This window comes from Crocodylus siamensis, chromosome 5, assembly GCF_052110815.1.
Source record: "Crocodylus siamensis isolate JL-2025a chromosome 5, ASM5211081v1, whole genome shotgun sequence".
Lineage (NCBI taxonomy): Eukaryota > Metazoa > Chordata > Crocodylia > Crocodylidae > Crocodylus > Crocodylus siamensis.
The window spans coordinates 38,391,263-38,415,547 of NC_143399.1; the positions used below are offsets into that span (position 1 = coordinate 38,391,263).

Genomic DNA, 24,285 nt, shown 5'->3' on the forward strand with positions numbered 1-24,285 from the left:
CATACGCATACGCACGTTCGCTTCTCCTTCCTGAGGCACCGGAAGCAGACGCTCCTCTTGGGCAGGGCGGGGGGAGCAGGAAGGCGCCACCGCCATCTTGGGGAAGCGAGAGACTGTCCCCCCCCCACACCGCTCCGCACCGCTCCCCGCGCGTCCCGACCAGCGCCCTGCACTTGGGCCCCGGGCCCGGCTGTAGCGGGGGCAGGAGAGGGAGGCGGGGCCGGGCGACGGCAGCAGGGGCCTGGCGAGGGCGGGGGGCCGGGCGGGGGCAGCGCCGAGGCCCGAGGAGGGGCTGGGGCAGGGGGCTGCGGCCCGAAGGACTCGCTGCGGGGGCAGCCGGAGACACCCGGCCGGGGCGGAGCTGGGACAGGGGCTAAGGGTTTCCCGCAGTGTAGAGCCGCGGGCGCCCCGGGGCCTGGGCGGCCACTGGCCCGGCCGGGGAGCGTTGTCCCGCCGCCGCCGCGAGGGAGGAGCAGCCCCGGGAGCATCTAGGGCATCCGTCTGCATCCTCCTGAGTGGGCCCCAAGCAATGGCCACCAACCTGGGAGACCAGCGGGCCGCTGAATGGTGACTACTGGTTTGCAGGGGTGGGGAGTGAGGGTTTGATCCGTTCTGATAATGGGACTTGGGGACACAGGTACAGAGATGCCAGGGGTGCTGCCAGCTCCTTTGAAGGGTGCCTGAGGTGTGAGGAGGGAAGCTGAGTAGTTAGAGGCAGGCTCAGGTTTGCGCCTGCCAGCATGAGCCCTATCTCCACCGTGGGGATCATCTGCAAGGAGGAAAGTGCTGTCAGGGATCAGTTTGTTGCTTGAAATTGAGTGCTGCTTCATTTGCAAAAATTACAGAGGGGGTCTCGAGTCTTATGAGCAGTGTCTCGAGTCCAAAAAGGCTGAGAGCCACTGCTCCAGCCGTAGAGACTGGGATTATGTGTGTCGCAAGGGGAGATTTTAATTTGGTTTGAAATAAAGGCTCCCTTTAAACCAGGGCTTCTTTGGCAATGTCTGCCTGTCTATCTATATACGAGGGGAGAGATTATATACATCTCCCCTTGTATATAGATGTAGATAGATCTACCCATGTGTGCACACATTCACACACGCACAAGGGGAGAGCTGTCTATATCTGTATATGAGGGGACATGTGTGTGTGTGTACATGTAGACATATCTCTTCCCCCCCTCCCCCCCCCCCACACACATACTTTTTATAGAGGTAGGGATTGCCAAAGAAGTCCTGGGTTAGAGGGAGCCTTTATATCAAACCGAATTAAAATCTCCTCTTATGTTCCCAGTTGCCATGTGTCCTTGTCGGTAGCAATCCTGTTACTGAGCAGCCACAAAGGTATACTATTTCAGAGCACAAGCTCATGACTTATACAGATCAGGGAAGGAAAAGAAAGGAATGTCCTGCAGCCAGACAAACGCATCGTTTGTCTGCCTGCGTGTCTGTGAAACTGGAGTTAGTGGCAGCCTTCAGGCCACTTCTCATCCAGCATAGTTAATTTTAAAATGACCTGGGTGGATTCAGCATATTTTACCCTTAAGGCAGGGGTTGCTGCTTGTTTATTCATGTCTTGTGCCTGGTGCGCCCCAGCCCTGACCTTGGGGAAGTTTTGTTTCGGTTGCTGTTGTGCGCTGTAAGCCCAAGGCATTTGAAAATGGAGCTAGGAAGCACTGAAGGGAGATTGTGGCAGGTTATTGAAAGCCTAGCCTGTACAGTGGTGGTGCAGTGATATAACTCTTTCAATGAGGGCATGATGTACTGCTGAAATGATAACTCCAGGCAGTCATCTACTGCTGGCCCAGTTTATGCTGTCACATTTATAGGACTGGAAGTAGTCTTTGGGCCTTCGTGTTCATAGGCAACCAGTAATCCAAATATCATCACATAGCTTATTCCCCTTTAAGGCAGCAGTTCTTAAATTCCATAGACTCAGGGTCTCCCTTGGAAAAGTGTCAGCTCTTAGTTTTCACACATTTTGACTACGGAAAACTATTAAAGCAGGTCTTCTGTTGGAAAGAACTCAGAGAGCCCACAACAAGTCAGAATGAATTTGGCATATGGGTTCCTATTTGAAATCTCTGGGCTTATTGTATGAATCGCACTTGCACACCTTAACAGCATTAGCATTGTGTGGCACCCTGGTTGAGAATTGCTGCTCTGAGAGAATGGGGTGTTATGGTTCAAGTACATTTGTTCAGCTATAAGTGTGGGTATGTTATGGGTAGGGCGTGCCATGGTAATTACACCCAGTACAACAAACAAGCCCTTAAATTATTGCCCTTGGTATTGCTCACATCAAGCATGTCCAGTGTATGTGGATGCATAACCTTTAAGCATTTTAGTAAATTGGAAGGAAATAAATATTAATGTCTAATAGTGCAAAGGGTGTAGGATAAATGCATCAGTCTGAGGACTGCACTTGTAAAACAGCTAAGGAATCCCCAGTCAAATGTGGAGCTGGATTTATGATGAAGCGATGCTGAATTAAGGAGGCTGTTACTTACGGTAACACATGGTTACCGTGTGTTGGTTCTTCTGTAGTAACTTGTATGTCCAAACCTATCCTGCAGTAAGTGGAAATTAAACTGCTAATTTAGCTTGGTTCCATTCAGAGGTAAATGGCCCTCGTTTAATTTATACTTACTGTGGGATAGAGCAAACACCTGAGAGAGTTACCTTATGTCAGCTAATGGGCAGTAAATTCCACCCCCCACCTCGCTTTAACTCCATGTACTTTGTTCCCTTGTCTGTACCCTAAAGCAGGCAAAGGAGTCTGAGTGAAATATCTCACTTGAAGGGAGGTGGCCAAACCTGTTCCACGTTGTTTTTAGAAAACAAATTTAGAAGGTGTGGGGGGGTTGTTTCCAAGCCCAGCTGCCCTGCTTAGAGAAACTGGGATACAGCTGAGCAAGTAAATAATTTGAGCAGCTTTGTAACTATCTTGTTGAAAATGCATGTAGGTTTGGAGTGTTGTAGCTATGGTGGTCCAGGAAACATGGGAAAACCAAGTGGGAAAGAAGCATGGATCTTTCCCAGGCTTGAAGAAGGGTACTTAGTGCCTGAAAAATGGTCCAGCATTTCTCCCAAAAAGTTGGTCCAGTAACAGATATCACCAAAATAAACCCCTTTGCTTTTTATTGCACATACCAGTTTGCTTAGCACAGTGTTATTCTAAGCCCTGATCTTGCCATGACTTCTGTGCAGGTGAGTCCCTTTCATCCATATAGACCCATGCTCGTTCCCAGGGGTCTGCCTATCAGTGTCAGCAGCTGTCAACATCATGCCCATGGCCCCTTGGAGAGCAGCAACCTTAGAACTTTGAGTTTTCTTTTTAAAAGCCTCTGAAATGAGTTCTCCCCTGTGACAGATTATTGAGAATTGTAAAGGTTGCTTCTTATGAAAAAAATACTCTGTTTTCCCATGTTATGACCTGTAAAGACATCCCCAAACCTTTTTTGCTTTTTCTTTCCCTTTCACCCTTGCTTGGTAACCATTTCAGTAGAGAATTGTTTGTAAGACAAGAAGATTGGTGTCTAGATGATGTAGGATGGTAGAATTGGGTTGAGTGAGCTAACAAGAAGCAAATCTTTTTGCAGTGAAAAGGGGCCGTTGTGTTTTTCCCCCTCTATGTAACACTGGTCAGGCCACAGTTGGAGTACTATGTCCAGTTCTGTTCGTCCCACTTCAGGAGAGATGTGGACGACAGTGAGAGGGTCCAAAGGAGGGCCATGTGCATGATCCGAGGACAACAGGGCAGACCCTACAGTGAGAGACTGTGGGACCTGAACCTGTTCAGCCTTCACAAGAGAAGGCTGAGGGGGGACCTGGTGACCGTCTATAAACTCACTAGGGACCGAAAGCGTTTGGGAGAGACCTCGTTTCCCCTAGCGCACCCTGGCATAACAAGGAATAACAGCCATAAGTTGTTGGAGCCATAAGTAGGTTTAGATTAGACATCCATAAGAAGTACTTCACAGGTCAAGGTGGCTAGGATCTGGAACCAACTTCCAAGGGAAGTAGTGCTGGCTGCTACCCTGGGGGTCTTTAAGAGGAGGCTCAATGCCTACCTGGCTGGAATCATTTGAGCCCAGTTTTTTCTCCTGCCCAGGCAGGGGTCGGACTACAAGGTCCCTTCCAACCCTACTTCTATGATTCTGTGATCTACATGAGTGGCATGGGTTCAGTCCACAGGGCAGATTGAGTTCTTGGACCTCCTCCCCATCCCCCAGAGTACTTGATCCAGTGCCTTCTGGCCACACTGTGATCTGTGCCTTATGCAGTACAAATTTCAGGCTGACTGGAGTGACCACTGGTTCAGGTACTCTGGGGAGGGAAAAAGGGAAGGATCCATGGGCAGCTCATGAATCAGCCATGTGCATGTGCCCTACTCCATGTGGATCAGATCAGACACAGGGGCAGCACTGGGGGGCTGGATGGCAAGGCTACACAGGCTGGATGGTTGACCCTGCTGATCTAACAGTTCTTTTTGTCTTGGCCTGGCCTTCTGTCTGTCACAGGCTGTTAGAGTTCACCAGCTTTCCCCTGTCTTGGGTCCAGTCACTTGTTTTTGACTAAAAAGAGTTTTCAGCAAGGCATTGAGTTTCAGTTTGTAAACATCAGGCCATGGAGACTTCCCTGCTTCTGGGAGTTTGTTCCAGGGATTTACTGATTTCCCTCTTGCTGCTAAAAATGTGTGTTTTACTTGGAATTTCAGTTTGTCTGTCTTTAAACTCTCAGCCACAAGTTGTTGTGCCTCATATGGGACATGGTTCAAAAATATGTTTAAAGAAAGAAAAGAGCCTTTAGTGGCAATCTCTCCTTCTGTTTGATTCGAACCAGGGTTAATAAAACAAACCAACAAAAATAACTTCCCAGCCCTTGGCTTCAGTCCTGCGAGATTTTGGCACATTCGTAACCCTGTGGTGAGACAATTCCATCAGCTCCCCTTAGACACTCTTGCCACACAGCAAACTCACTCCCCTCCCCCAGTCTACTTTATTCCATTGTCTGTACCTTGCTGAGGACCGTACAAATCCTCTGCAGGGGTACATACCTACCCACCCATGACACCCAAATGTGGCCAGGTCTCCAGTCGGCTCTCATTTTCCAGGGAGGAGTGAAAAGACAAGACCTGAGAATCTAATATAAAACCCCTTCCGAGCCTTCAATAACTAGCCCTTTTCTTGGGATACCCAAGCATAGGCTTAGAGCCTACTTGCAGGCCTGATACATCCACCAGGAGCAAGTCCACTGAGATTTTTTTGTCAGCTGCAGCCCTGGGGTTGGAGAAGAGAGCCCTGTGACCTGCCCTCTGTGCCGCTTTCCCATAATGAAGGGGGTCAGCACTTCTGTATTTCTCAGGGTGCGTGCAAAGGGAGTGCAGAGGTGCTTGGGTGGATGTAGGGGGAAGAGTTGGCACAGCCTAGGCCCAAGAGGGCAGAACATGGGTGTATGGGGCAAGGTGACCTGCCACAGTCTGGAGAGAAGGGCTGCAGTTATTCTTCTATAGATGGAGCTTCTGCCTCAGTATATGCTTTTCTGTTACAGTGCAGCTTGCTTCCCTTTTAACCTTTTCTGCTTTACTGTGTCAGCTGGGGACCTTGAATCTTCCCTGTTGTAGAAGCTTCAGTGCCCTCCTTTGGAGTGATTCCCAAGCCTGTACTGGAGGGGGGGGGCAGCAGGGTAGCAGATGCTATGGGCAGAGGCTCCTAATGTAACTTTAGTCTTTTTCTCTAACCTCTCCAGGGCCCCGCAGTACAACATGGGAAACAGCAGCACCCGGGAGAACACCATGGAAGGGCCAATGCATGAGAACCCCGAGTGGGAGAAAGCCAGGCAAGCACTGGCCAGCATTAGTAAAGCCAACGCTGCCTCTGGGAGCAGCAAGAGCTCCAGCAGCGCACCAGCAAATGCCCAGGTAAAGAAGACCCAAGGAGGGAGGCCCCACCTGACCCAAGCTGCCAGGTTTTGGGTTTCAATCATAGAATCAAAGAGAAGCAGGCCTGGAAGGGACTTCCATAGGTCATCTAGTCTAACCCCCTGCCTGAGGCAGGGTCATCCCCATCCAAACCATCCTGTACAGATCTGTAATCTATCCTCTTAGTAAAACTACCGTCGTCCCTCACGCAACACAAGCAATAACATCCAAACCTGCCGCCAGTAAAGCAGGGACGCACAGCAGCCGACATCCTGCTTCTGTGAAAGATTGTTAATATACACTCGGGAGATCCCAGGTAGAGGGCTATGTGCCCCACTACAGAGAAAACAAAATGCACTACAGCCCACAGTAAGCCCACTGGCCATTGGGTAAAATTCCTTTCTGACCCCAGCCATGGTGATCAGTCTGACCCTGGGTGGAAGGGCAAGATCCTCTAGCCAGGAACCTTCTGGTTTAAGTCCCAGCAATGGCACAACCCAGCTGTCTTTCCTGCCCAGAGTAGCAGGGCTGGACCCGATAATCTCATAAGGTCCCTTCCAGCCTTAAACCTCTGTGAATCCAATCAAAATCCTCACCTTTGGCTGCAGCCAGCACCCAATGCCTCTGAGGAAGGCTTAAAAACACCCTGACCCATATTGCCCCCCCCCACCCTTTCTGCTACCAGTAAAGCCCATAAATGTGGGAAATCCCCATAGTAGAACATAAGCATAGCTACACCTATATTGTCCCTGACCAGGGGCTGTCCAGCCCTTTCCTGGAAACCTTCCAGTGATGGAGAGTTCACAACTTTCCTAGATGTCTGTTCTACTGCCTTGCTGTTTTAATGGTGAAGAAGGTTTTCCTTGTATCCAATCTAAACCTACTTTGCTGCAACTTCAGGCCATTGGTCTGCATCCTGCTCTGCACTAAGAGATAAAAGGTGTTTTCTCTCTCTCTTTTTTTTTTTTTTATGGCATTCCTTCAACTATTTGAAAACTCTTCATCACGTCCCCTCTTAAGTGCCTTTTCTGTGAGGTGAAGATGCCTAGCTCCTTCAGCCTCTCTTATGACTTTCTTTCCAAGCCCTTTATCAGTTTTATCACACATCTCTCCACATGAGCTGAGCTACCCTGAGGTATTGTAGCCTAGCGGATGGAGCACAGGACCTAAGCTGGGCAGATGTGGGTTCTACTTCTAGCTCTAGTCTGCTGGATAAAGCTCTGGGTTTCTCACCTTTGTCTACTTCCCAAGCTCTCCTGCCCTTCAGCTGTTTCTTGACAGTGAGTAGGGTCCCCAGTCTCTACAGGGAGTAACTAAGGGCTCCTTTAAATTAGATGGATCTGTTTAAAATCCCCAAGTGGAAAATCCTCAATTTAAATAGTTGTTTTTGTTGTTTAATTTTACATATTCCATTTGTCCTTCACTCATTGTCTAAAGCAGAGTGCATTCTCACTGATCCCAAGGGTTATACCAATCTGAATTTACAACTGATAATGACAGCAGTCACCGCAATTACTGTGGAATCATTTACCTCAGACTTTATTCCATAGTAAAGAGCGAATGCATGACCAGTTCTAGCAAGCTGGCTGCCTACAATTAGTGCTGTTGCAGAGCCTGCCACTGTTAGAGTCCTGCCAGTAGGTGGCAAGACATCTGATTTCATCCTGGAATTAGCCTTTGCTTAATGCAAATAGATTGGCTCTCCACTTGTGTAGTAAAGCAGAGGCAGGGGATAGTGGCATCTTATAGACTTATTATTTCAGAAGGGCATAAGCTTTCATAAGCAACAGCTTGCTTTGTAAGATTCATGGCATGCGACAAAGCAAGCTGCTGCTTAGAAAAGATTATTATGCCCCTCTGAATTTATTAGACTATACAGTACCACTTTGCCCTGCCTTCTCCATGATGCAACTGACCTGGTGAACTACCTTTCTCTTGTAGTAAAGTTACTACATGGCTTTTTTTGGAAGTAACTTCACCTTGGATTTCAGTGAGTTGCTTTGGCTGTGCATGATGTGCATCTCTAGTAGGGTTGGCAAGGCGGTCAATTGACACGTCAAACATCAGTTGATTGGTCAGCTGACTGCATTTTTTTGACTGGCCAAAGATTATAGCAATTTTACCCAAAAAAAACCCCCAAAACTGCACCTTTTTATAGTTTTCTTGATGGAAATATGAATTCTTAATTGTTTTTTGATGCATTTAATGGAAAATTTGTACTTTTCTGTGTGTTATTTGGACCTATTAGCAGTTTTTTAATTTCTGGCTGGTATTTGACTGGCCAGTTTACCCAACTTTATTCGACCAGTCAAATACCCAACCCTACTATGTAGTACAGCCCATTTACTGTTATAAATGTACTGTCAGCACCCCGAACAGGACCTTGAATGTAGTGTCTCATTTTGCAGCATAGGAGGTCACCTTAGGCACATGCTTGTTGAAGCAATTACATGCTATTTTCTGATTCTTATTAACTTTACAGTCTTAGTACATTAGGAACAAGCCAATGATACATTGCACACATGTTAGATAATTAACTTCTTGCTCATGATTTGCCTTGGACAGCTGCTTTAAACTGGTGACTAGAATTTAAATACGTGCAACAGCCTGTAGAATTTATTTTCATTATGCTTTAAATGCTGTGCTTTTTAAAAAAAAAAAAGATTATAATTTGAAAAAAAATGATGCAAGTATGATTTAAAAAAAAATAAATCAATTTTTAGCACCACCCCACCCCCACTTAAAATGACAGTCATGCCTTGCCTGTTTGCCATGGTAACTACTGGTAGTAGTACCACAACCCCAAACGAGGACTTAGACCCCCACCATGCCACACTGCTACCAATGCAGCCCCATAAGCACATCTCACCTGTCTCTTGCCTTGGTTGGGTTGTCAGGCACGTGTGCAAGATGCATGCACTCTCTTGGCTGTTGTGTGTCCATGCTGCCTCCTGGCTATGGAGAAAATCTAGGTAGCCTTTCTGCATGGCCTGGTTGCCAGAGAGGTGCCTGCAGCAGTGCAACCTGGGAAGTCCAGGCTGCAGCAGGGGCCTGTGGTTACTGAGTGAGGTGCCTGTCATTCCTACTGATTCTTCCTCCTGTCTCTAGTATTCATCCCAGCAAGGAGACCCAAATGCCATGCAGCAGCAACAGTATTACCAGTGGTACCAACCATATGGTTACACATATCCCTACAACTACTACTATCCAATGGTGAGTAAGGACATGGCCATTAAGGTCTCCTACTGTCAGCATCTTGGGGACTAGGATCCAAAGGGGGGAGCTTGCTGTCAGCAAGGTAGCACAGCCAAGTGGTTGACACCCCTCAGGGTGTAATTGGAAAACCTGAGCTCCCCTCCCAGCTTAAATGGTTTTTCCAAAGCAAAGGAGTCTGCTCCTCAAGAGTTGCTGAGTCATGGATGGGAGGTAGGCTTCCAGCATTTCCAGAGATGGTGGGGGGAGTGGGAATGATAGAGAATTTATCGAGCACTCTGAAGATGCCACCAGCTCTCTGACACCATTCTGTGTTGTGGGTTGTTCTCTACAGAATGTCTATCCTGGCTACAACTCTCCCAATCAGTATGGGGTTGCGGGCTCATATTCCTCATCAGCACCCCAGCAGCCACCAGCTCCAGGCCAGCACCAAGGGAACATGAACCAGGTGAGATATAGACTGATCCCCACCCCCACTTCCTAGTTATCATGGCCTCTGATTCCCCACTTCAGCAGCGTGTGGGCAGTTGTTCCCTTCCTTCATGAACCAGGAATGGTGTTAGGGTTGTGGCCTGGTGGTCTAAAAGCAAGAGCACGTGGGATGAGTGGACACTCCTGGCTTGGCAGTTTCCCTAGGGTTTGACTCCAAGCTTCTTGCAGGAGATTGACCTGTTAGTTGGAGCAGGGTGGCTGGGAGCCAAGATGCTGGGCTTCTTCCCCCAGCCTTGGGAAGGGAATGGGTCTGATGGGTTAAAGCAGGGAATGCTGGGAGCCAAGAATGCTAGGGGTGCAGCAACAGAGATTTTTGGGGCTGATGCCACTAGCCATTTTTAAGGAGCCATATCAGCCGGTACCAATCCAATTCTGATATGCAGCCCCACAGCCTGGAGAGCAGCATCCAACTAGTAAGTATGTTGTGAGGGAAGTGGGGGGGACCAAGGCCCCTGCACTGAGGGAGGAAGTGGGGCTGGCACTGGGGCTTGTGCAGAGGCAGCTGATGCCCAGCTAGGATGGGGCACAGGACAGCCATGGCTTATCTGGGGGTAGCGGGGGTGGCAGCTCCCATTGTTGCACATACCCTGGGAGGGCATACGGGGTGGGGGCATGTGCCCCCAGATCTGCATGCAGGGCAGGGTGGGCTGCTGCTGGACTCTTCACAGCAGGGGGGCTGGGCCGGGCTGCTTTGTGGCAGGCAGTGGCAATGCTGGGAGGGAAGCAGTGGGGAACTACAGCAAATTTGGGGGGGACTCCAGCCCCCCAAACCCTCCTTCCAGCACCGCCTACCCTGAGCATAGCCTGCCCTCGCCCCACACGCAGATCTGGGGGTGCCCCCAGACAAGACCTGACTCCGTCCTATGTCCCACCCTTCCCAGCTGGGCAGTCCCTGTCCCAACACTAGTGCCAGCCCTACTCCATTCCTCCACACAGGGGCCTTGATCTGCCCCCCACACTCATGCCCTACCCACTTATCACTTCCCCCAGCTAGACCTGGCTGCTCTCCATGTCATAGGGCTGCACTCTTGGCTGCATGCATGCTGCAGCTGTGGCTGTGTGCATGCACACAACATTTATTGGCCACATTATTTATTGGCCATGTCAGACAAAAAACGATGATTGCCAGTACTTGCAATTTTCCACGTCAGTGACGATCCAACATGAGGCCGATGTATCAGTGCACCTCTAAAGAATGCTATCAGTTGGTTGTATGACCTCAAGAGCTCCTGAGTTGCAGTGGCAAAATACACTTTTCTACCTGTAACCAGGGACTGTTACCCCTTGTTGTTTGTCAGGTCTTAGGACAAGGGGCTGAAGACTACCTACTCTACCCCAGGGAATTCAGTAAGGCTGCAGGGGATCAGGCAGTCTATCCAAGGTCCCCCACCATTCTGCTGTGTGTTTATCGTTCTGCTATGTATGGCTTTAGCAGGGAACTCTTCAGTAAACTAAATCACAAAAAGAAAGCTTATAAGAAGTGGAAATTTGGACAAATAACTAGGGAAGACTATAACAGCATTTCTCGGGCATGCAGGAATGAAGTCAGGAAGGCCAAAGCACAGTTGGAGTTGCAGCTAGCATGGGATGTGAAGGGTAACAAGAAAGGTTTCTACAAGTATGTTGGTAACAAGAGGAGGATCAGGGGAAGTGTGGGTCACTTACTTGAATGGGGGGGAGGCAACATAAAGACAGACAATGCAGAAAAGGCTGAAGAGCCTTTTTCGCCTCAGTCATCACAGGCAAGGTCAGCTTCCACACTACTGCACCAGGCAGCACAGTTTGGGGAGGAGGTGAGCAGCCAACAGTGATGAAAGAACAGGTTAGGGACCGTATAGAAAAGCTGGACATACACAAGTCCATGGTGCTGGATGGGATGCACCCAAAGGTGCTGATGGAATTGGCTGATGAGATTGTAGAGCCCCTGGCCATCATCTTTGAAAACTCATGGCGATCAGAGGCCCCGGATAATTGGAAAAGAGCAAACATAGTTCCCATGCTTAAGAAAGGGGAAAAAAGGGAACTACAGACCAGTCAGCCTCACCTCAGTCCCTACAAAATCACGGAGCAGATCTTCAGGGAATCCATGTCTAAGCACTTGGAGGAGAAGGTAATTGGGAAGAGTGAGAATGGATTCACCAAGAGCAAGTCATGCCTGACTAACTTGATTGCCTTCTATGATGAGATGACTGGCTCTGTGGATGTGGGGAGATGGGTGGATGTGGTGTACCTTGTTTTTTGGTTTTTTTTAGCAAGGCTTTTGATGGTCTCCCACAACATTCTCACAGGCAAGCTAAGGAAGTATGGACTGGATGAATGGAGTGTAAGGTGGATAGAAAACTGGCTGGAGCACCAGGCTTGGAGGATAATAAGCAATGAGTCGATGTCTAGTTGGCAGCCAGTATCAAGTGGAGTGCCCCAGAGGTCGGTCCTGGGGCTGGTTTTGTTCAGTGTCTTCATCAGTGACCTGGAAGATGCCATAGAATACACCCCCAGCAAGTTTGCAGATGACAGCAAGCTGTGGAGAGTAGTAAATATGCTGGAGGGTAGGGCTAGGATTCAGAGTGACCTAGACAAATTGGAGGATTGAACTGAAAGGAATCTCATGAGGTTCAACAAGGAGAAACGCAAAGTCCTGCATTTAGGATGGAACAGTCCCATGTACCTACAGGCTGGGGGCTGACTGACTGGGCAGCAGCTCTGCAGAAAAGGACGTGAGGATTACAGTGGGCAGTAAGCTGAATATGAACCAGCGGTGTGTCCTTGTTGCCAAGAAAGCTAATGGTATACTGGGCTGCATTGGTAGGTGTGTTGCCAGCAGGTCAAGGGAAGTGATTAGTCCCCTCTGTTCAGCACTGGTGAGGCCACATCTGGAGTACTGTGTTCAGTTTTGGGCCCCCCACTACAGAAAGAATGTGGACAAATTGGAGAGAGTCCAGTGGAGGACAACAAAAAATGGTTCAGGGGCTGGGGCACATGACTTGCAGGAATAGGCTAAGGGAACTGTGCTTATTCAGTCTGAAGAAGAGGCGACTGAGTGGGGATTTAATAGTAGTCTTTAAGTACCTGAAGGGTGGTTTGAAAGAGGATGGAGCTGAACTGTTCTCAGTGCTGGCATATGATAGAACTAGGAGCAATGGTCTTAAGTTGCAGCAAGGGAAATTTAGGTTAGATATTAGGAAGAATTTTCTGACTAGGAAGGTAGTAAAACGCTGACACAGGTTACCCAGAGAGGTTGTAGAATCTCCATCCTTGGAGGTTTTCAAGACCCAGCTAGACAAAGCTTTTACTGGGATGATCTAGTTGGGACTGGCCCTGCTTTGAGCAGGGGATTGGACTAGATGACCTCCTGAGGTCCCTTCCAACCCTCATTTTTTTTTTTTTTTCCTATGATTCTATCCCTGGGTATGACCCAAGGTGGCTTCTGGTTCACAGTGTCTCTCCTTCCCAGCCACCAGTCCCTGGCCTTGATGACAGCATGCCCTATCCCAGCCAGCAGCAGCAGCTTGCCACCTCAACACCCCCACAGCCTCCTCCACAGCACAATGCACACCCCATGGGGGGTGCAGGCCAACAGCAGAGCAATTCCTCCGCACCCCAGCACCCACAGCAGACCTCATCTGGCCCTTCCTACAGCCAGCACTCATACTCAGAGGGGCCCAAGCCCAAGAAAGGGCAGCAAATCTGGAACCGTATGAAACGTGAGTCCCTACTCAGGCTGGCTCTGAAAGGGGTGGGGCTGGGAGGCTGGGAGACAGGACACCTGGGTTCTCTCCCAGCTCCGGGAGGGTATGAAGAGTTCTGGGGAGCTGGAGCTTGAAGTGGAGAGCCAGGACTCCTGGGTTTTGTTCCAGACTGTGGAACATTAAGGGGTTGTGGGGTGGGCTGGGAATCAGGGTTCCTGGCTTGTTAGCAGTCTTTAGTCTTTTAGTCTGTATGAACTTGGGCAGGCCCTCAAAGGCAAGCTGCTATTAGTGACTGTAGCTGTCATGTAACCAGACAGCTGTGTTCCTGTGTCCTCACCATGACATCGGCATGCTTTGCTTATGCAAACAACCTCCTCCCCCCTTCTCCCATTCTCTCTGCGGTTTGATCTGTGTCCCACTCTGTGAACCTACAGAACTTAACTCCTTCCTGCCTCCCGGCAATGGAGACTTTTTTCCAGAGCACCATATTAAAGTATTTAGCCATCTCCTAACATTTTCATTACTGTCACTTTCAGCATGGCTGCTTAGTGACAAGATGCAGCTGCCTCAGGTAGAGCTCAGAGGGCATTTATACCAGGTTGATTCTTCTGGTGCTGAGATGTGGCTGCCTCTGGGGTAGGGGTGCACTGTGGAGCTGCTTATGCAGGGACCTCACTCAGTGCTGATGCAGCCACCTGTGGTGTAGGGTATGTGGGAGTTCTCTTTATACATGAACCTGTCAGCTGGTGGTGAGATGCAACTGCCTCTGGGATGGAGGGTGTGTCCCTGCCCTCAATCCATGTCACTCCAGTTTAGGACAGGGCATGCATGAGAGTGCAGTTAGAATTACAGGATGGATTTTTAGTGCCTCTATCAGGCTCAGCTCCACTGGTTGCTCATGTTCCACTTGAGTTTGAATAGCTCTCTCCACACTCAAGTTGCTGATGGGTGACACATCACAGGGTCTTGAGTCAATCCATTCCAAAGGCCTCTGAAATCAAAGCTCTCCTTTCTTTTAGCTATTGGGTAACATCCATTTTTCCCACTTCTCTCTCACAGAAGCCCCTGGTGCAGGGGGCCTGAAATTCAACATTCAGAAACGCCCTTTTGTGCTAACAAACCAGAACTTTGGGGGCGCAGAACAGCATGGTAACTTTGGCTCGCAGCAGAACTCGGAGAAGCATCATAACCATGGGTGTGTATCCTCTTGGCCCATGGCCAAGCAGCTGGGATGGGAGGAGGTGGTACAGACCCAAGGCCCTGTTTATTTTCAAATCCCACCTCCGCTGTATTTTCCTCCCCAGCCAGCCTTTTTCAGAGAGAGCCTTCATATGACCCAAGGAGCAGTCAAGTCCAATGCAGACCAAGCAGTGCAGGTTGAAGCTATGTCACATGTGCAGGGCAGTTTCCTGACTGCACATGCTGGCTTTGGTGGTAGGAGATGCAGTTGTCAGATGAATTCTCTCCCTCTCCAAGTCAGAAGAGCATGTAAATGGCCATAAGCAGGGAAACAGCTGAAAAATCACCAGTCAGCAAACATGACTGGATCTAAATACCCCTTCTCCCAGATATGTAGTTTGAGCTAATGCTGAAGATGGGAGTTTAACCTCTCTGTAAACTCTGTCTGTAGCAAGTGGTCCATGCCCTCTATCAAAGGGATAAATACCTCTTCCCAAACCCTTCCCCCAGCTAAGGGTCTTCTCATGATCCCTAGATGAGGCCACAATTATAGGCTTGATTCTCTGACATCTGGCTTCTGTATCCCCTTCCCCCAGTTCATCGGCTGGCAAACCTGAGGACTGGCCCCAGGACATGAAGGAATACGTCCAGCGCTGCTTCACTGCCTGTGAGTCCGAGGAGGACAAGGACAGAACAGAGAAGCTGCTGAAGGAGGTCCTGCAGGCCAGGCTGCAAGATGGCACAGCCTACACCATTGACTGGAGCCAGGAGCCACTGCCAGGGTGAGTGGTTGTCTGGGGCCAGGGAAGTAGTGCTAGCATGTTAGAGCAGTGGAGTCTAGGAGCCAGAACTCAGTTCTGTTCCAGCCCTGAGGGGAGTGGGGTATGGGTTAGAGCAGGAAGTACCAAGGTTCAGGACACCGGGGTTCTGTTCTTGGCTCTAGGAAGGCTAAGGAAACTAGGTGCTGTAGAGTGCCAGGACCCCTGGCTCTTATCCCAGCTTCAGGAGGGGGTGTGGGCTAGGATTCCTGGGGCCTCTGTCTTGTAGGGTCTGTCAAGGTGGGCCTTCGTCAGCTGCTCCTCTCCTCCCCAGTAACACACACACTCTCCTTTCCAGTCTGGGCAGGGACAGCATCTCTGAGAGCCCCAAGAAAAAGCGGTGGGAAGTGTCCTCGCTCCACTCTCCACGGGCTTCTATGCCCTCAGGCCTGGCATCGCAGCAGCAGCAACAGCCCTCACAGCAGCGGGTTGGGGCCAGCACCTTGGGCCCCCCGGCCGCACGTGGCGGGGTTGGTGGGGCAGGTGTTGGGGCTGGGGCTGGCCGCACCCGTGGGAATGGCTTCCCCACCAAGTTTGGGAACCGCAATGTCTTCATGAAGGAGAACAGTTCATCCTCCAGTGCTGGCTCTCGCTCCCGCTCCTCGTCGCGCTCGCCCAGCCGCCACTTCAGGCGCAGGTAGGGCCGGGCCTGTACTGGAAGCCCAGTTATGTCCACAGCTGCGCTATTTCAGGCTTAAGAAGTGCCATTTAATGAGCCAGCCCATAGGTCTGTCTTGCCAAGTCTCCTGTCACACAGGGGCAGAGAGGATGCTGAAAGGGAGAATGAACAGGGCATGACCACAGTTTTTCCTGCTGTCCCTCTGTCACTTGCAGCTTCAAGCATTTAAGGTCCAGGAAGTTCTGATTTGGAGGCTGTGCCCATCACTCCTGTGCTCAATAGTTATTGATGTCTCTTTCCTCCCAAGGATTTATCCAATCCCTTTTTGAATCAGGTTAAACAGTCAGCTTCCACAACATCTGGTGGCAATGAGTTCCCCACTTCAATTGCATGCTGTACAAAAAAGAGCTTCCATTTGTTAGTTTTAAACTAATGACCTACTAGTCTCATTTTATGACTCTTAGTTCTTGTCTCATGAGAGACGGTAAATAATAAATCCCTGGGACTTTCTCTTCACTGTTCACTAATCTGTAAATCTTTCTCCTGTTCCCACTCAAGCATCTCTTTTCTAAACTGAATAAGCCTAGGCTCTCTAGTTTCTCCTCAAATGGAAGCTTCTCCATACCACTGATCATCCTTGTTGCCCTTCCCTAGTTCTTCTGGAACCAGTTCTGGAAGCCCCCTGATGGCTCCAGCTTTGCCCTCGAATCATGGCTAAGCTGCACCACTCTAATACTTATGTCTCCCTTGACAGTGATTCCCACTCAGACTCAGACAGCTCCTACTCTGGCGGCGAGACCCGCCTGGGGCCCCGCAGGGGTGCACAGAAGAACCGTGGCAGAGGGGGACACATAGAGAGGGGTCGCATGAGGATGCAGAGGGGTAAAAGGTATGGTGGGGAGTCCTGGTTGTGCCAGAGAAGGAACAAGCTCTGTCTAACCTCAGTGTCCATGTAGGAGCTGGCTTTACTGTGCAAGCAGCCAAGCTTAGGAGCTGGGACTCCTGGATTCAATGTCCAAGTCTGGCAAAGGAGGGGAGTCTGATGGGTTAGAGCAGTGGGGCTGGGAGACATGATACCAGTTCTTTCCCAGCACTGGTGAAGGGAGTGGGGGCTGGTGGGTTGGAGCAGGATGCCTGGATTCTCACTCCAGGTCAGGGGGGGAAGCAGGGGCTGGTGGGTTGGACCCAAAGGGTTGGGGAGCAGGACACATAGGTTATATCCCTAGCTGTGCCTCAGACCCTTGGCCCTGTCATGACTTCCATGTGATGTGCAGGCATGACCAGGGCCCCTCTAAGCGTAACCGCAAGAGGGCCACCATGGACTACGAGGACCCTGAGAAGGAGTTCAAGAAGCAGCGGCGGGCAGCCCGCTTCCAGCATGGCCACTCCAAGAAGCTGAGGCTGGAGCCCCTGATCCTGCAGATCAACAGCCTGGACACAGCTAGTTCTGAGGGCCCTGACTGGAACGAGCTCAAGATCATGGGCACCAGCCAGGAGATCACCAAGCACTACCTGCGACTCACCTGCGCCCCTGACCCCTCCACCGTCCGGCCTGTCTCGGTGAGAACTGATGCTCCCTGTCGCTGGCTCTGTCACACACATGAGCCTGGCTGGTTTCCCCAAGCTAAGATGAAGGGAGATGGAAACGCTGTCATGGGTACAGAGATACAACATGAGCCACCAAAGGCAGAGACCAAAGATTTCAAGTGCCACATGAAAGCTGACAGCCACAGTTCTCTGGTGTCAGTGCAGCTTAACTGGAGAGAGCACCAGTCCAGGACCCAGGAAGCATGGCTTCTGTCAGCATTACAGTCTGCTGTGTGACCTTTAGCTCACTTCCTCTTCCTAGTGTCTCAGTTTCCCCACCTTTTGTCCCTGTAGATTTGTAGAGGATTTACTTGTGGAGGGAGAAGGGGGGGTCATGGCTGGAGTTTAGGCAACATCCCTAGGAGCCCCAAATCTTGGCTGGGGTTGGGGCATATGGAAGAGCTCCTTTCAGCTTGGGAGTCTGAACAGCGTGTGGCATTACAGCCATCTGCAAGGCAGTCATAGGGTGTCTTGTAGCCTAGGATCCAGCTTGGCTTCAAGACCCAGTGCCTCCTCAACTGCCAGGGGAGGGGTGAATGATCTGTCCCCAGAGAGAAACCCCTAATAAAGATACTGTCACTGATCTGTCCATCCCTTCACTCACCAAGGATACCTCTGTCCTGCAGGTACTGAAGAAATCTCTCTCCATGGTGAAGTCGCACTGGAAGGAGAAGCAGGACTATGTCTTTGCTTGTGAGCAGATGAAATCCATCCGACAGGACCTCACGGTGAGCCCCACTCCATCCCTCTCCTGGGCACTGGGAGCCATGCGAGGGTCAGCTGAGGCCTGCCTGCAAATATCTTGAGCCTAACTGCTGTGGGACACTGGCCTCCACAAAAATGGAGCAATGACTGCAGCATAAAGAGGGTATCTGCACAGTGTTGCACCTGAAGAAAACTAATCCTGCTGCTACTGCAGTCAGCTTTCCTATTTGGACAAACCCTGAACAGCCCAAACAGCAGGCTGGCAGGGTCTTCCTAGGGCAGTGAGTCCAGCCCCCTGCTCTTGTAGGTAATTGTGTAAGGCAGTCCCATTTACTTGCTGATCTAAATACCTTAAATATCTCTGGGATTTTGGTGATCCCACCACTCTTACTGGCAGGCTCTTCCTGAGCTTCAGTGCTGTGCTGGTTAGAAATGTAATTTCTAGCCCAAGTTTATTCCCATCCAGTTGACATACGGTCTGGTGCTGCTTTTGGCTCCAGTAGCTCTTCTCCCTGCTTGGTATTCCTCCATGGATGTATTTATAGATGAGTTAAATTTCTTCTCTGCCTGTGCTTTGTCCAGCTGGTCTCTCATAAGAGCTGCTCAGCCTGGTAGCTCTTCTCTGCATCTGTTCCCCAGTCAATCCTTGTGTCTTAGGCATGGGTGGCCAGAATTGCACCTGATTATTCCATGTGAGACCTTGCTAGGGTCTTGTACAGCAGTATCAGCACTTTTCTCTTTGGTGTGATTTTGTTTTGTTTGAACATTGGGCTCTGAGAGGGGAAATAGGATCTGGTGGCTTAGAGCAGGGGAACTGGGGCTCCTCTGTTCTCCACAGTGTTCTGCCACTGGTTTGCTGTGTAACCTCAGTCAGGGTTGGCACTAGGAGCCTGCCCCCAGATAAGAACTCATAACCTTTAAGAAGACTGTCTGCTTCACTGGATCTGGTGGCTGCCTATGGCACCTGCCATCTTTCTGTTGCTTCCCCTCAGCTGCTGCAGAGCCAACTCCTCAGTATCAAGGGTTAATGTCTCCCAGCTGTATCCCATATGCTAACTGTGTTGCTGGCAGCTGTGGCTAGCTGTCAGGGCAACAGCTAATCCAAACTGGCCACTCCCTTTTGGCCTGTTTATCAAGAGCCTAGGCCTTCTGCCCCAGCTCAGGGGCCTCTTTGTGGCTGCTTTCAGCCAATGCTTGTGGCTGAACAAGGGCATGTCTGGTAACACTGCCCCTCTCTTCTCCCCTCTTTCCCAACCCCTGATTTTAGGTTCAGGGTATTCGCACAGAGTTCACAGTGGAGGTGTACGAGACCCATGCCCGGATAGCACTAGAGAAGGTGAGTGTGGGGGAGAGAAGCCAGTCATCATTGTGAGGTCTGTCAGTGGGAATGGCCCTGCCCAGGGGTAGGGCAACATCAGCATCTTGCTGATTTGTCAGCATCTGTCAGAAGAAATTGAACCCTTGTTTTGGGCATGCCTTGAAATTTGCCAAAGCAGGAAGGGATGCTAGGTTGGACCCAATGGCTGGAACTCATGGGTTCTGTCCCTGGTTCTGATAAGAACAGGAGAGAGGTCTAGGGGGTTTAGAAGTAGGAATCAGGACTCCTAATTTATATCCCCAGTTATGGGCAGGGAGTGGGGGGGTGCATTTTGGTTTAGAGCAGAAGAGGCTGAGATTCAGGATCCTGCAGCCTTGTTTCTGGAAGGGAGATGGGATCTGTAGGCTAAAGCAGAGCCAGGATTGCGGGCCAAGATTATTGTGTTCTCTTCCTGGCTGTGTCACTGATCACAGTTTCCTTGAGCAAGCTGGCTTCCACCCAGCCCCAGTAAAAGGGAATCTGTCCTCCAGGGGGATCATGAGGAGTTTAACCAGTGCCAGACGCAGCTCAAGTCTCTCTACGCTGAGAACCTACCGGGCAATGTGGGGGAATTCACTGCCTACCGCATCCTTTACTACATCTTCACTAAGAACTCTGGGGGTGAGTGAGCTGCATCCAGTTGTGTTAACTGCAGAGCTGGGGGGGTCCTTCCTTGACGGTATGACTCTTTTAACCCTGGTCTATATCCGTCCTTCCTGACAGCCCTGCCTCCATGTCTGGGGAAGGTCTGCCATAGAGATGCCTGTGGTACCCACCTACATTGTGTAACTCTAGCCATGTCTTGACTTGGAGGACCTATAGTTCTTGTAGACTCTAACCATGGAGTTGTAGAGGAGTCCTCCAGGAATCCCCACAGGACTACAGAGACAACCTAGAGCACCTCCCCTGTTTCACCAATAAAAAGGGCAGACCCAGGACACTGGGGAACCTCCCAGCCCTGCCAGGGTGCTTCTCTCCTCTGCAGCCACCCCCAAGGCTGGGAAGGTGGTGGGGGTCCCCCCTGTCGGCCATAATAAGCTTGGGCCTTGCCTCTCTTCCCCTTCAGATATCACCACAGAGCTGGCATACCTGACCAAGGAGCTGAAATCAGACCCCTGCGTAGCCCACGCCCTAGCCCTGCGTGCTGCTTGGGCCCTGTCGAACTACCACCGCTTCTTCCAGCTCTACCATGAGGCGCCCTGTATGTCCGGCTACCTCATCGACAAATTCGCTGAGCGGGAGAGGAAAACAGCTCTTAAAGCCATGATCAAAACGTATGTGAGGCTGCATGAGCGACCTGCCAGCTAACCTACCCCCTGCCCAGCCTTCCCTTTACCCAACACCTGGATCCCTGGCCCGATACTCTCTGCTGGGGGTGCCAAGTGCTTCCTGGCTAAAGCTGGTGGGAGATCTGGGTGCCCAGTACCCACTCCACCTTCCCATGCCCAGCTGCTGCTGGGGCTGGGCTGCGGCCTGCCCACAGTCCCTCTTAGGCCAGATAGAGGCTAGCCTCAAAGACTTCCAAGGAGGCTCGGGAGCAGTCTGCCCTGGCAGGTAAGTAGGAAGTGGCTAGTACTTGTGGCAGTGTCCCAACTGCCATCCAAACAGCGGCAGGCCGTTCTCTGGTCTTATACAGCCCCTGATTCTGAGCAAGTATCCATTGCCAGGTCTGCACATGAATCCCTCCAGGGGCTCCATAAAGGAGCTGAGTGGTGGGATTCATGGCCCACTACCCCACCGGGAGGCAAAGGGGTGGATCAGCACTCCCAGACCAGTGATTTTTGGGTGATCCCGTTCTGCCTATTTCTCTAGCATTCCCCTGGCAGTAGATCTCTGTATACACCCCCACCCCTCTGCAGTGCACTGCACATTCTCTCCTGCTACACATTAGACCAGTAGTTCCCAACCTTTTTTTTTTTACCATGGAGCCGACTGTCTCCATCCTGGGGCTCTCCCACCACCCGGCTTTAACCCCAGAAGCTCAGCTGTGACCCCAGAAGCCACTTGTCTGGGCAGAGGGTTTGTGCCACAACCCCACAAGCAACCTGCCACAGCCTGGGAACCTCTGCATTAAACCATTTCCCCTCCTCAAGAGGGCCGTACACTGACCAGTGCTCAGCCAGGTACCAGGACCTCTCCCAGTCTAACAAGAGAACATATTCGTGCTGCTTCTGCCCTCTTCCCCACACCCACTTCCAAGCCAGTTCTGTCAGCCTACTTGCCTTAACAGGGCAAGAGATCCCCTCCAGCTGCGGGCAGAGTTGGAGAGAAAATACAGAATGAAATGGGCCCAAAGGAGCCCCTGTAGCAGGGGCTTCTGTGAGAGGCTACAATGAATCTGTGCTGTCCCAGGGGGAGGCAGGTCACAGACACTGCCCAGCTTCTTCCAGGCATCTTCAACCTTGGTGGGGAGGGGAGGGGGAGTATCCATGCAGGGCCCAGGATACAGCCCTGCTGTGGGGGGTATGCTTAGGGAAGGTGTTTTCAGTCATCCCATAGTTAGCTCTGGGTATGCATGGAGTACTTGACTATTCTATCCATCAGCAGAGGGCTATTGAGTTGTCTGGGGAGAGGGACCATCTAGCTCTGATTCGCACTGAGTGCCAGGTTGAGGTCTGGTGCCAGGCCAGCTTACCAGCACCGCTTGCCTTAGGCATCTCATTGTTGGCCCTCCCAGCCCTCTTCCTCCATGTTTTCCCTCTTCTCCTTTGCGTGTGTGCTTGATTTTGTTTTATTTTGTTTCCTTCAGCTTCCGCCCACTGCTCCCAGTCTCCTACGTTCAGTCAGAGCTGGCCTTCGAGTCAGAGGAAGAGTGCCAACTCTTTTTGGCCCCTCTGTCCCTTGCGTATGCAGGCGCCGACACCACCAAGATTGACTGCAAGCAGAGCTTAGCGGTCCTGTCCAACTTCTAAACCTCCCCTGGCATGTGGCCCCCTCACTTAAATCAAATCCAAGGGGAGCACATGGCAGGCTCTGGAGGGACCAGGCTCTGGTAGCCTCCGAGTGCTGGCACGGAGGAGCTGCTCCCTGCACTCCCCAACCCCCCACCCTCATGCACCTCTGACGCATAGAAGAGGGTAAGATGGCCAGCCGACAGACAGCACGTCCCTCCGTGGTGTGAAGAGCAGGAGGGCAGGGCCATGTGCAGTGTTAATGCTTTTCCTTTGGTCTCTTGCCAGCAGATGACTTCTGCAGGGGGGAATGGGGTGTTGTGGTGGGGAGCGGGGTGCCTTGGATGGCGGTCACAAGGAGAGGCCTTCCCAGACGTTCTCCGGGGCTGGGCAGGGCCATGCCATCTGTGCCCAGCGAAACACATGCACATGTCTGGCTCCCGGATCTCAGTGCATGAGAAGAAGCAGGTAGCTCCTTCCCAGCCGGGGCAGCGCACTCCTGGAGAGATCAGACTCAACCTCCGGAGGGAAAGGAAATCCAGAGGCTGCCTAGAGGGGACCACACAGCCCCACCCTGAACTCAGCTTCCGGCTTCCTTAGAGCACCCCTCAGGAGCAGGGAGCCGATACTTTCTAGAGCCGAGCCCTCAGGAAACCTCCCAGGGTTATTGCCCTGAACTCTCTCCCCTCTGTTCCCCTTTTCACGGCCAAGGAAACTACTCCCTCTTGCACAGAGCTGACCTGATGATTTGTGGAGACCCCCCACTTCTCTGTATATATTGTTCAGGATTCTGTACAGGAACCTTTTTCTTTGATGCTGTAAATACGGAGAGAAAATTGATTGTATTTTGTAAAGTACCTATTTTCTACTTTTTTCTTTTTTAAGGATCAACTTTAGCAGGGCAAGTGGGGGGGTTGGGTTTTTTTGTTTTGTTTTGGGTTTTTTTGCTGTTGAAACCATTGGGGGGAATTTTAAAGAGCAAATGACTTGTTTTGAGTCGTGGATGCACTTTGAGCCGAAACTAACACTGTCTCAGTTTTCTCTCTCTCTCTTTCTCCTTCCTGCCTTGGAGCTTTTTGTCCAGCCTTGGAAAGAAAGCCAAAAATCTGTATACAAGAGGCACATCTGGGCAAAAAACAAAGCAACCTGCAGAAACCAGCAGCAGAGGAGAAGGCAAAAAAATAAAATCACCCCATGAAAAAGGTTGAGCTGCCATCCCTTCCACAACCCCCTCACCAGAGACTCTTGTTCAGAGACTGAAAGTAATAATCAAATCGTATCAGGGATCCACCACAGCAGAGAGAAAAAGCAAAGGGGGATGATGCAAACCGCAGCAAGATGCTACAGGAAAAAGGCTACAGCCGCCGCTGCCATCTCCCTGGGATTGACCCAAGCCAAGCCTCAGCTCATGTCTAAGTGTTTTACCTTTTTTTCTGTGTTCCTGGAGGGGGGCTTTTTAGTTCATTTGTTTTGATTTTTTTTTTTTTTAATTATGATTTTGGTTTTGCTGCTCAGTTTTTTGTTTAATTTTTATTTATTTATTCCCTCCCCCCACCCCCCCATTTCTTTGCAGGTAACTTGGTAACAACCCGTTCCCTCCCCCAACCTTGTCTCCTCTGTTTGTCCTTTTTTTTTTTATTTTCCTTTCTTTTATCTTTAGTTTCTTTAGTACTCTGCTCTCCTCCCTCTCCCCTTCTCTTTTGAAAATATGTAACTTGTTGATGTGCACAAGTAGCTGGATTTCAAATGCTCTTTTTTTTCCTTTCCAGAAATTTTTCCTTCCCCCTTTTTGAGGGTGATTTTTTTTTTCCTCAAATTA

General features: G+C 50.6%; 1 protein-coding gene across 2 annotated transcripts; it reads left to right on the top strand.

Annotated features, from left to right (window-relative positions):
• The first annotated feature begins 64 nt into the window (after positions 1-64).
• LENG8 (leukocyte receptor cluster member 8) lies at positions 65-24,242 on the top strand. Of its 2 annotated transcripts, XM_090050001.1 has the most exons (15): positions 66-567; positions 5,748-5,919; positions 9,028-9,132; positions 9,467-9,580; positions 13,076-13,325; positions 14,370-14,505; positions 15,086-15,271; positions 15,606-15,944; positions 16,681-16,815; positions 17,201-17,486; positions 18,140-18,241; positions 19,486-19,554; positions 20,067-20,196; positions 20,642-20,849; positions 22,325-24,242. In XM_090050001.1, the coding sequence occupies exons 1-15, from the start codon at positions 530-532 to the stop codon at positions 22,485-22,487; spliced, it is 2,433 nt and encodes an 810-aa protein (XP_089906127.1). In that variant the 5' UTR covers positions 66-529; the 3' UTR covers positions 22,488-24,242. The 2 variants fall into 2 exon arrangements, with proteins under 2 accessions (XP_089906128.1, XP_089906127.1); XM_090050002.1 differs by lacking the exon at positions 15,606-15,944 and having other exon boundaries at positions 65-567.
• Positions 24,243-24,285: the final 43 nt, after the last annotated feature.

Excerpts from the sequence above, each read along its gene's own strand:
- LENG8 (XM_090050001.1), top strand. The coding sequence starts at position 530 with ATGGCCACCAACCTGGGAGACCAGCGGGCCGCTGAATG. Across the intron at positions 9,581-13,075 it reads ACCAAGGGAACATGAACCAG|CCACCAGTCCCTGGCCTTGA; the intron begins GTGAGATATAGA and ends TCTCCTTCCCAG. Across the intron at positions 15,945-16,680 it reads AGCCGCCACTTCAGGCGCAG|TGATTCCCACTCAGACTCAG; the intron begins GTAGGGCCGGGC and ends CTCCCTTGACAG.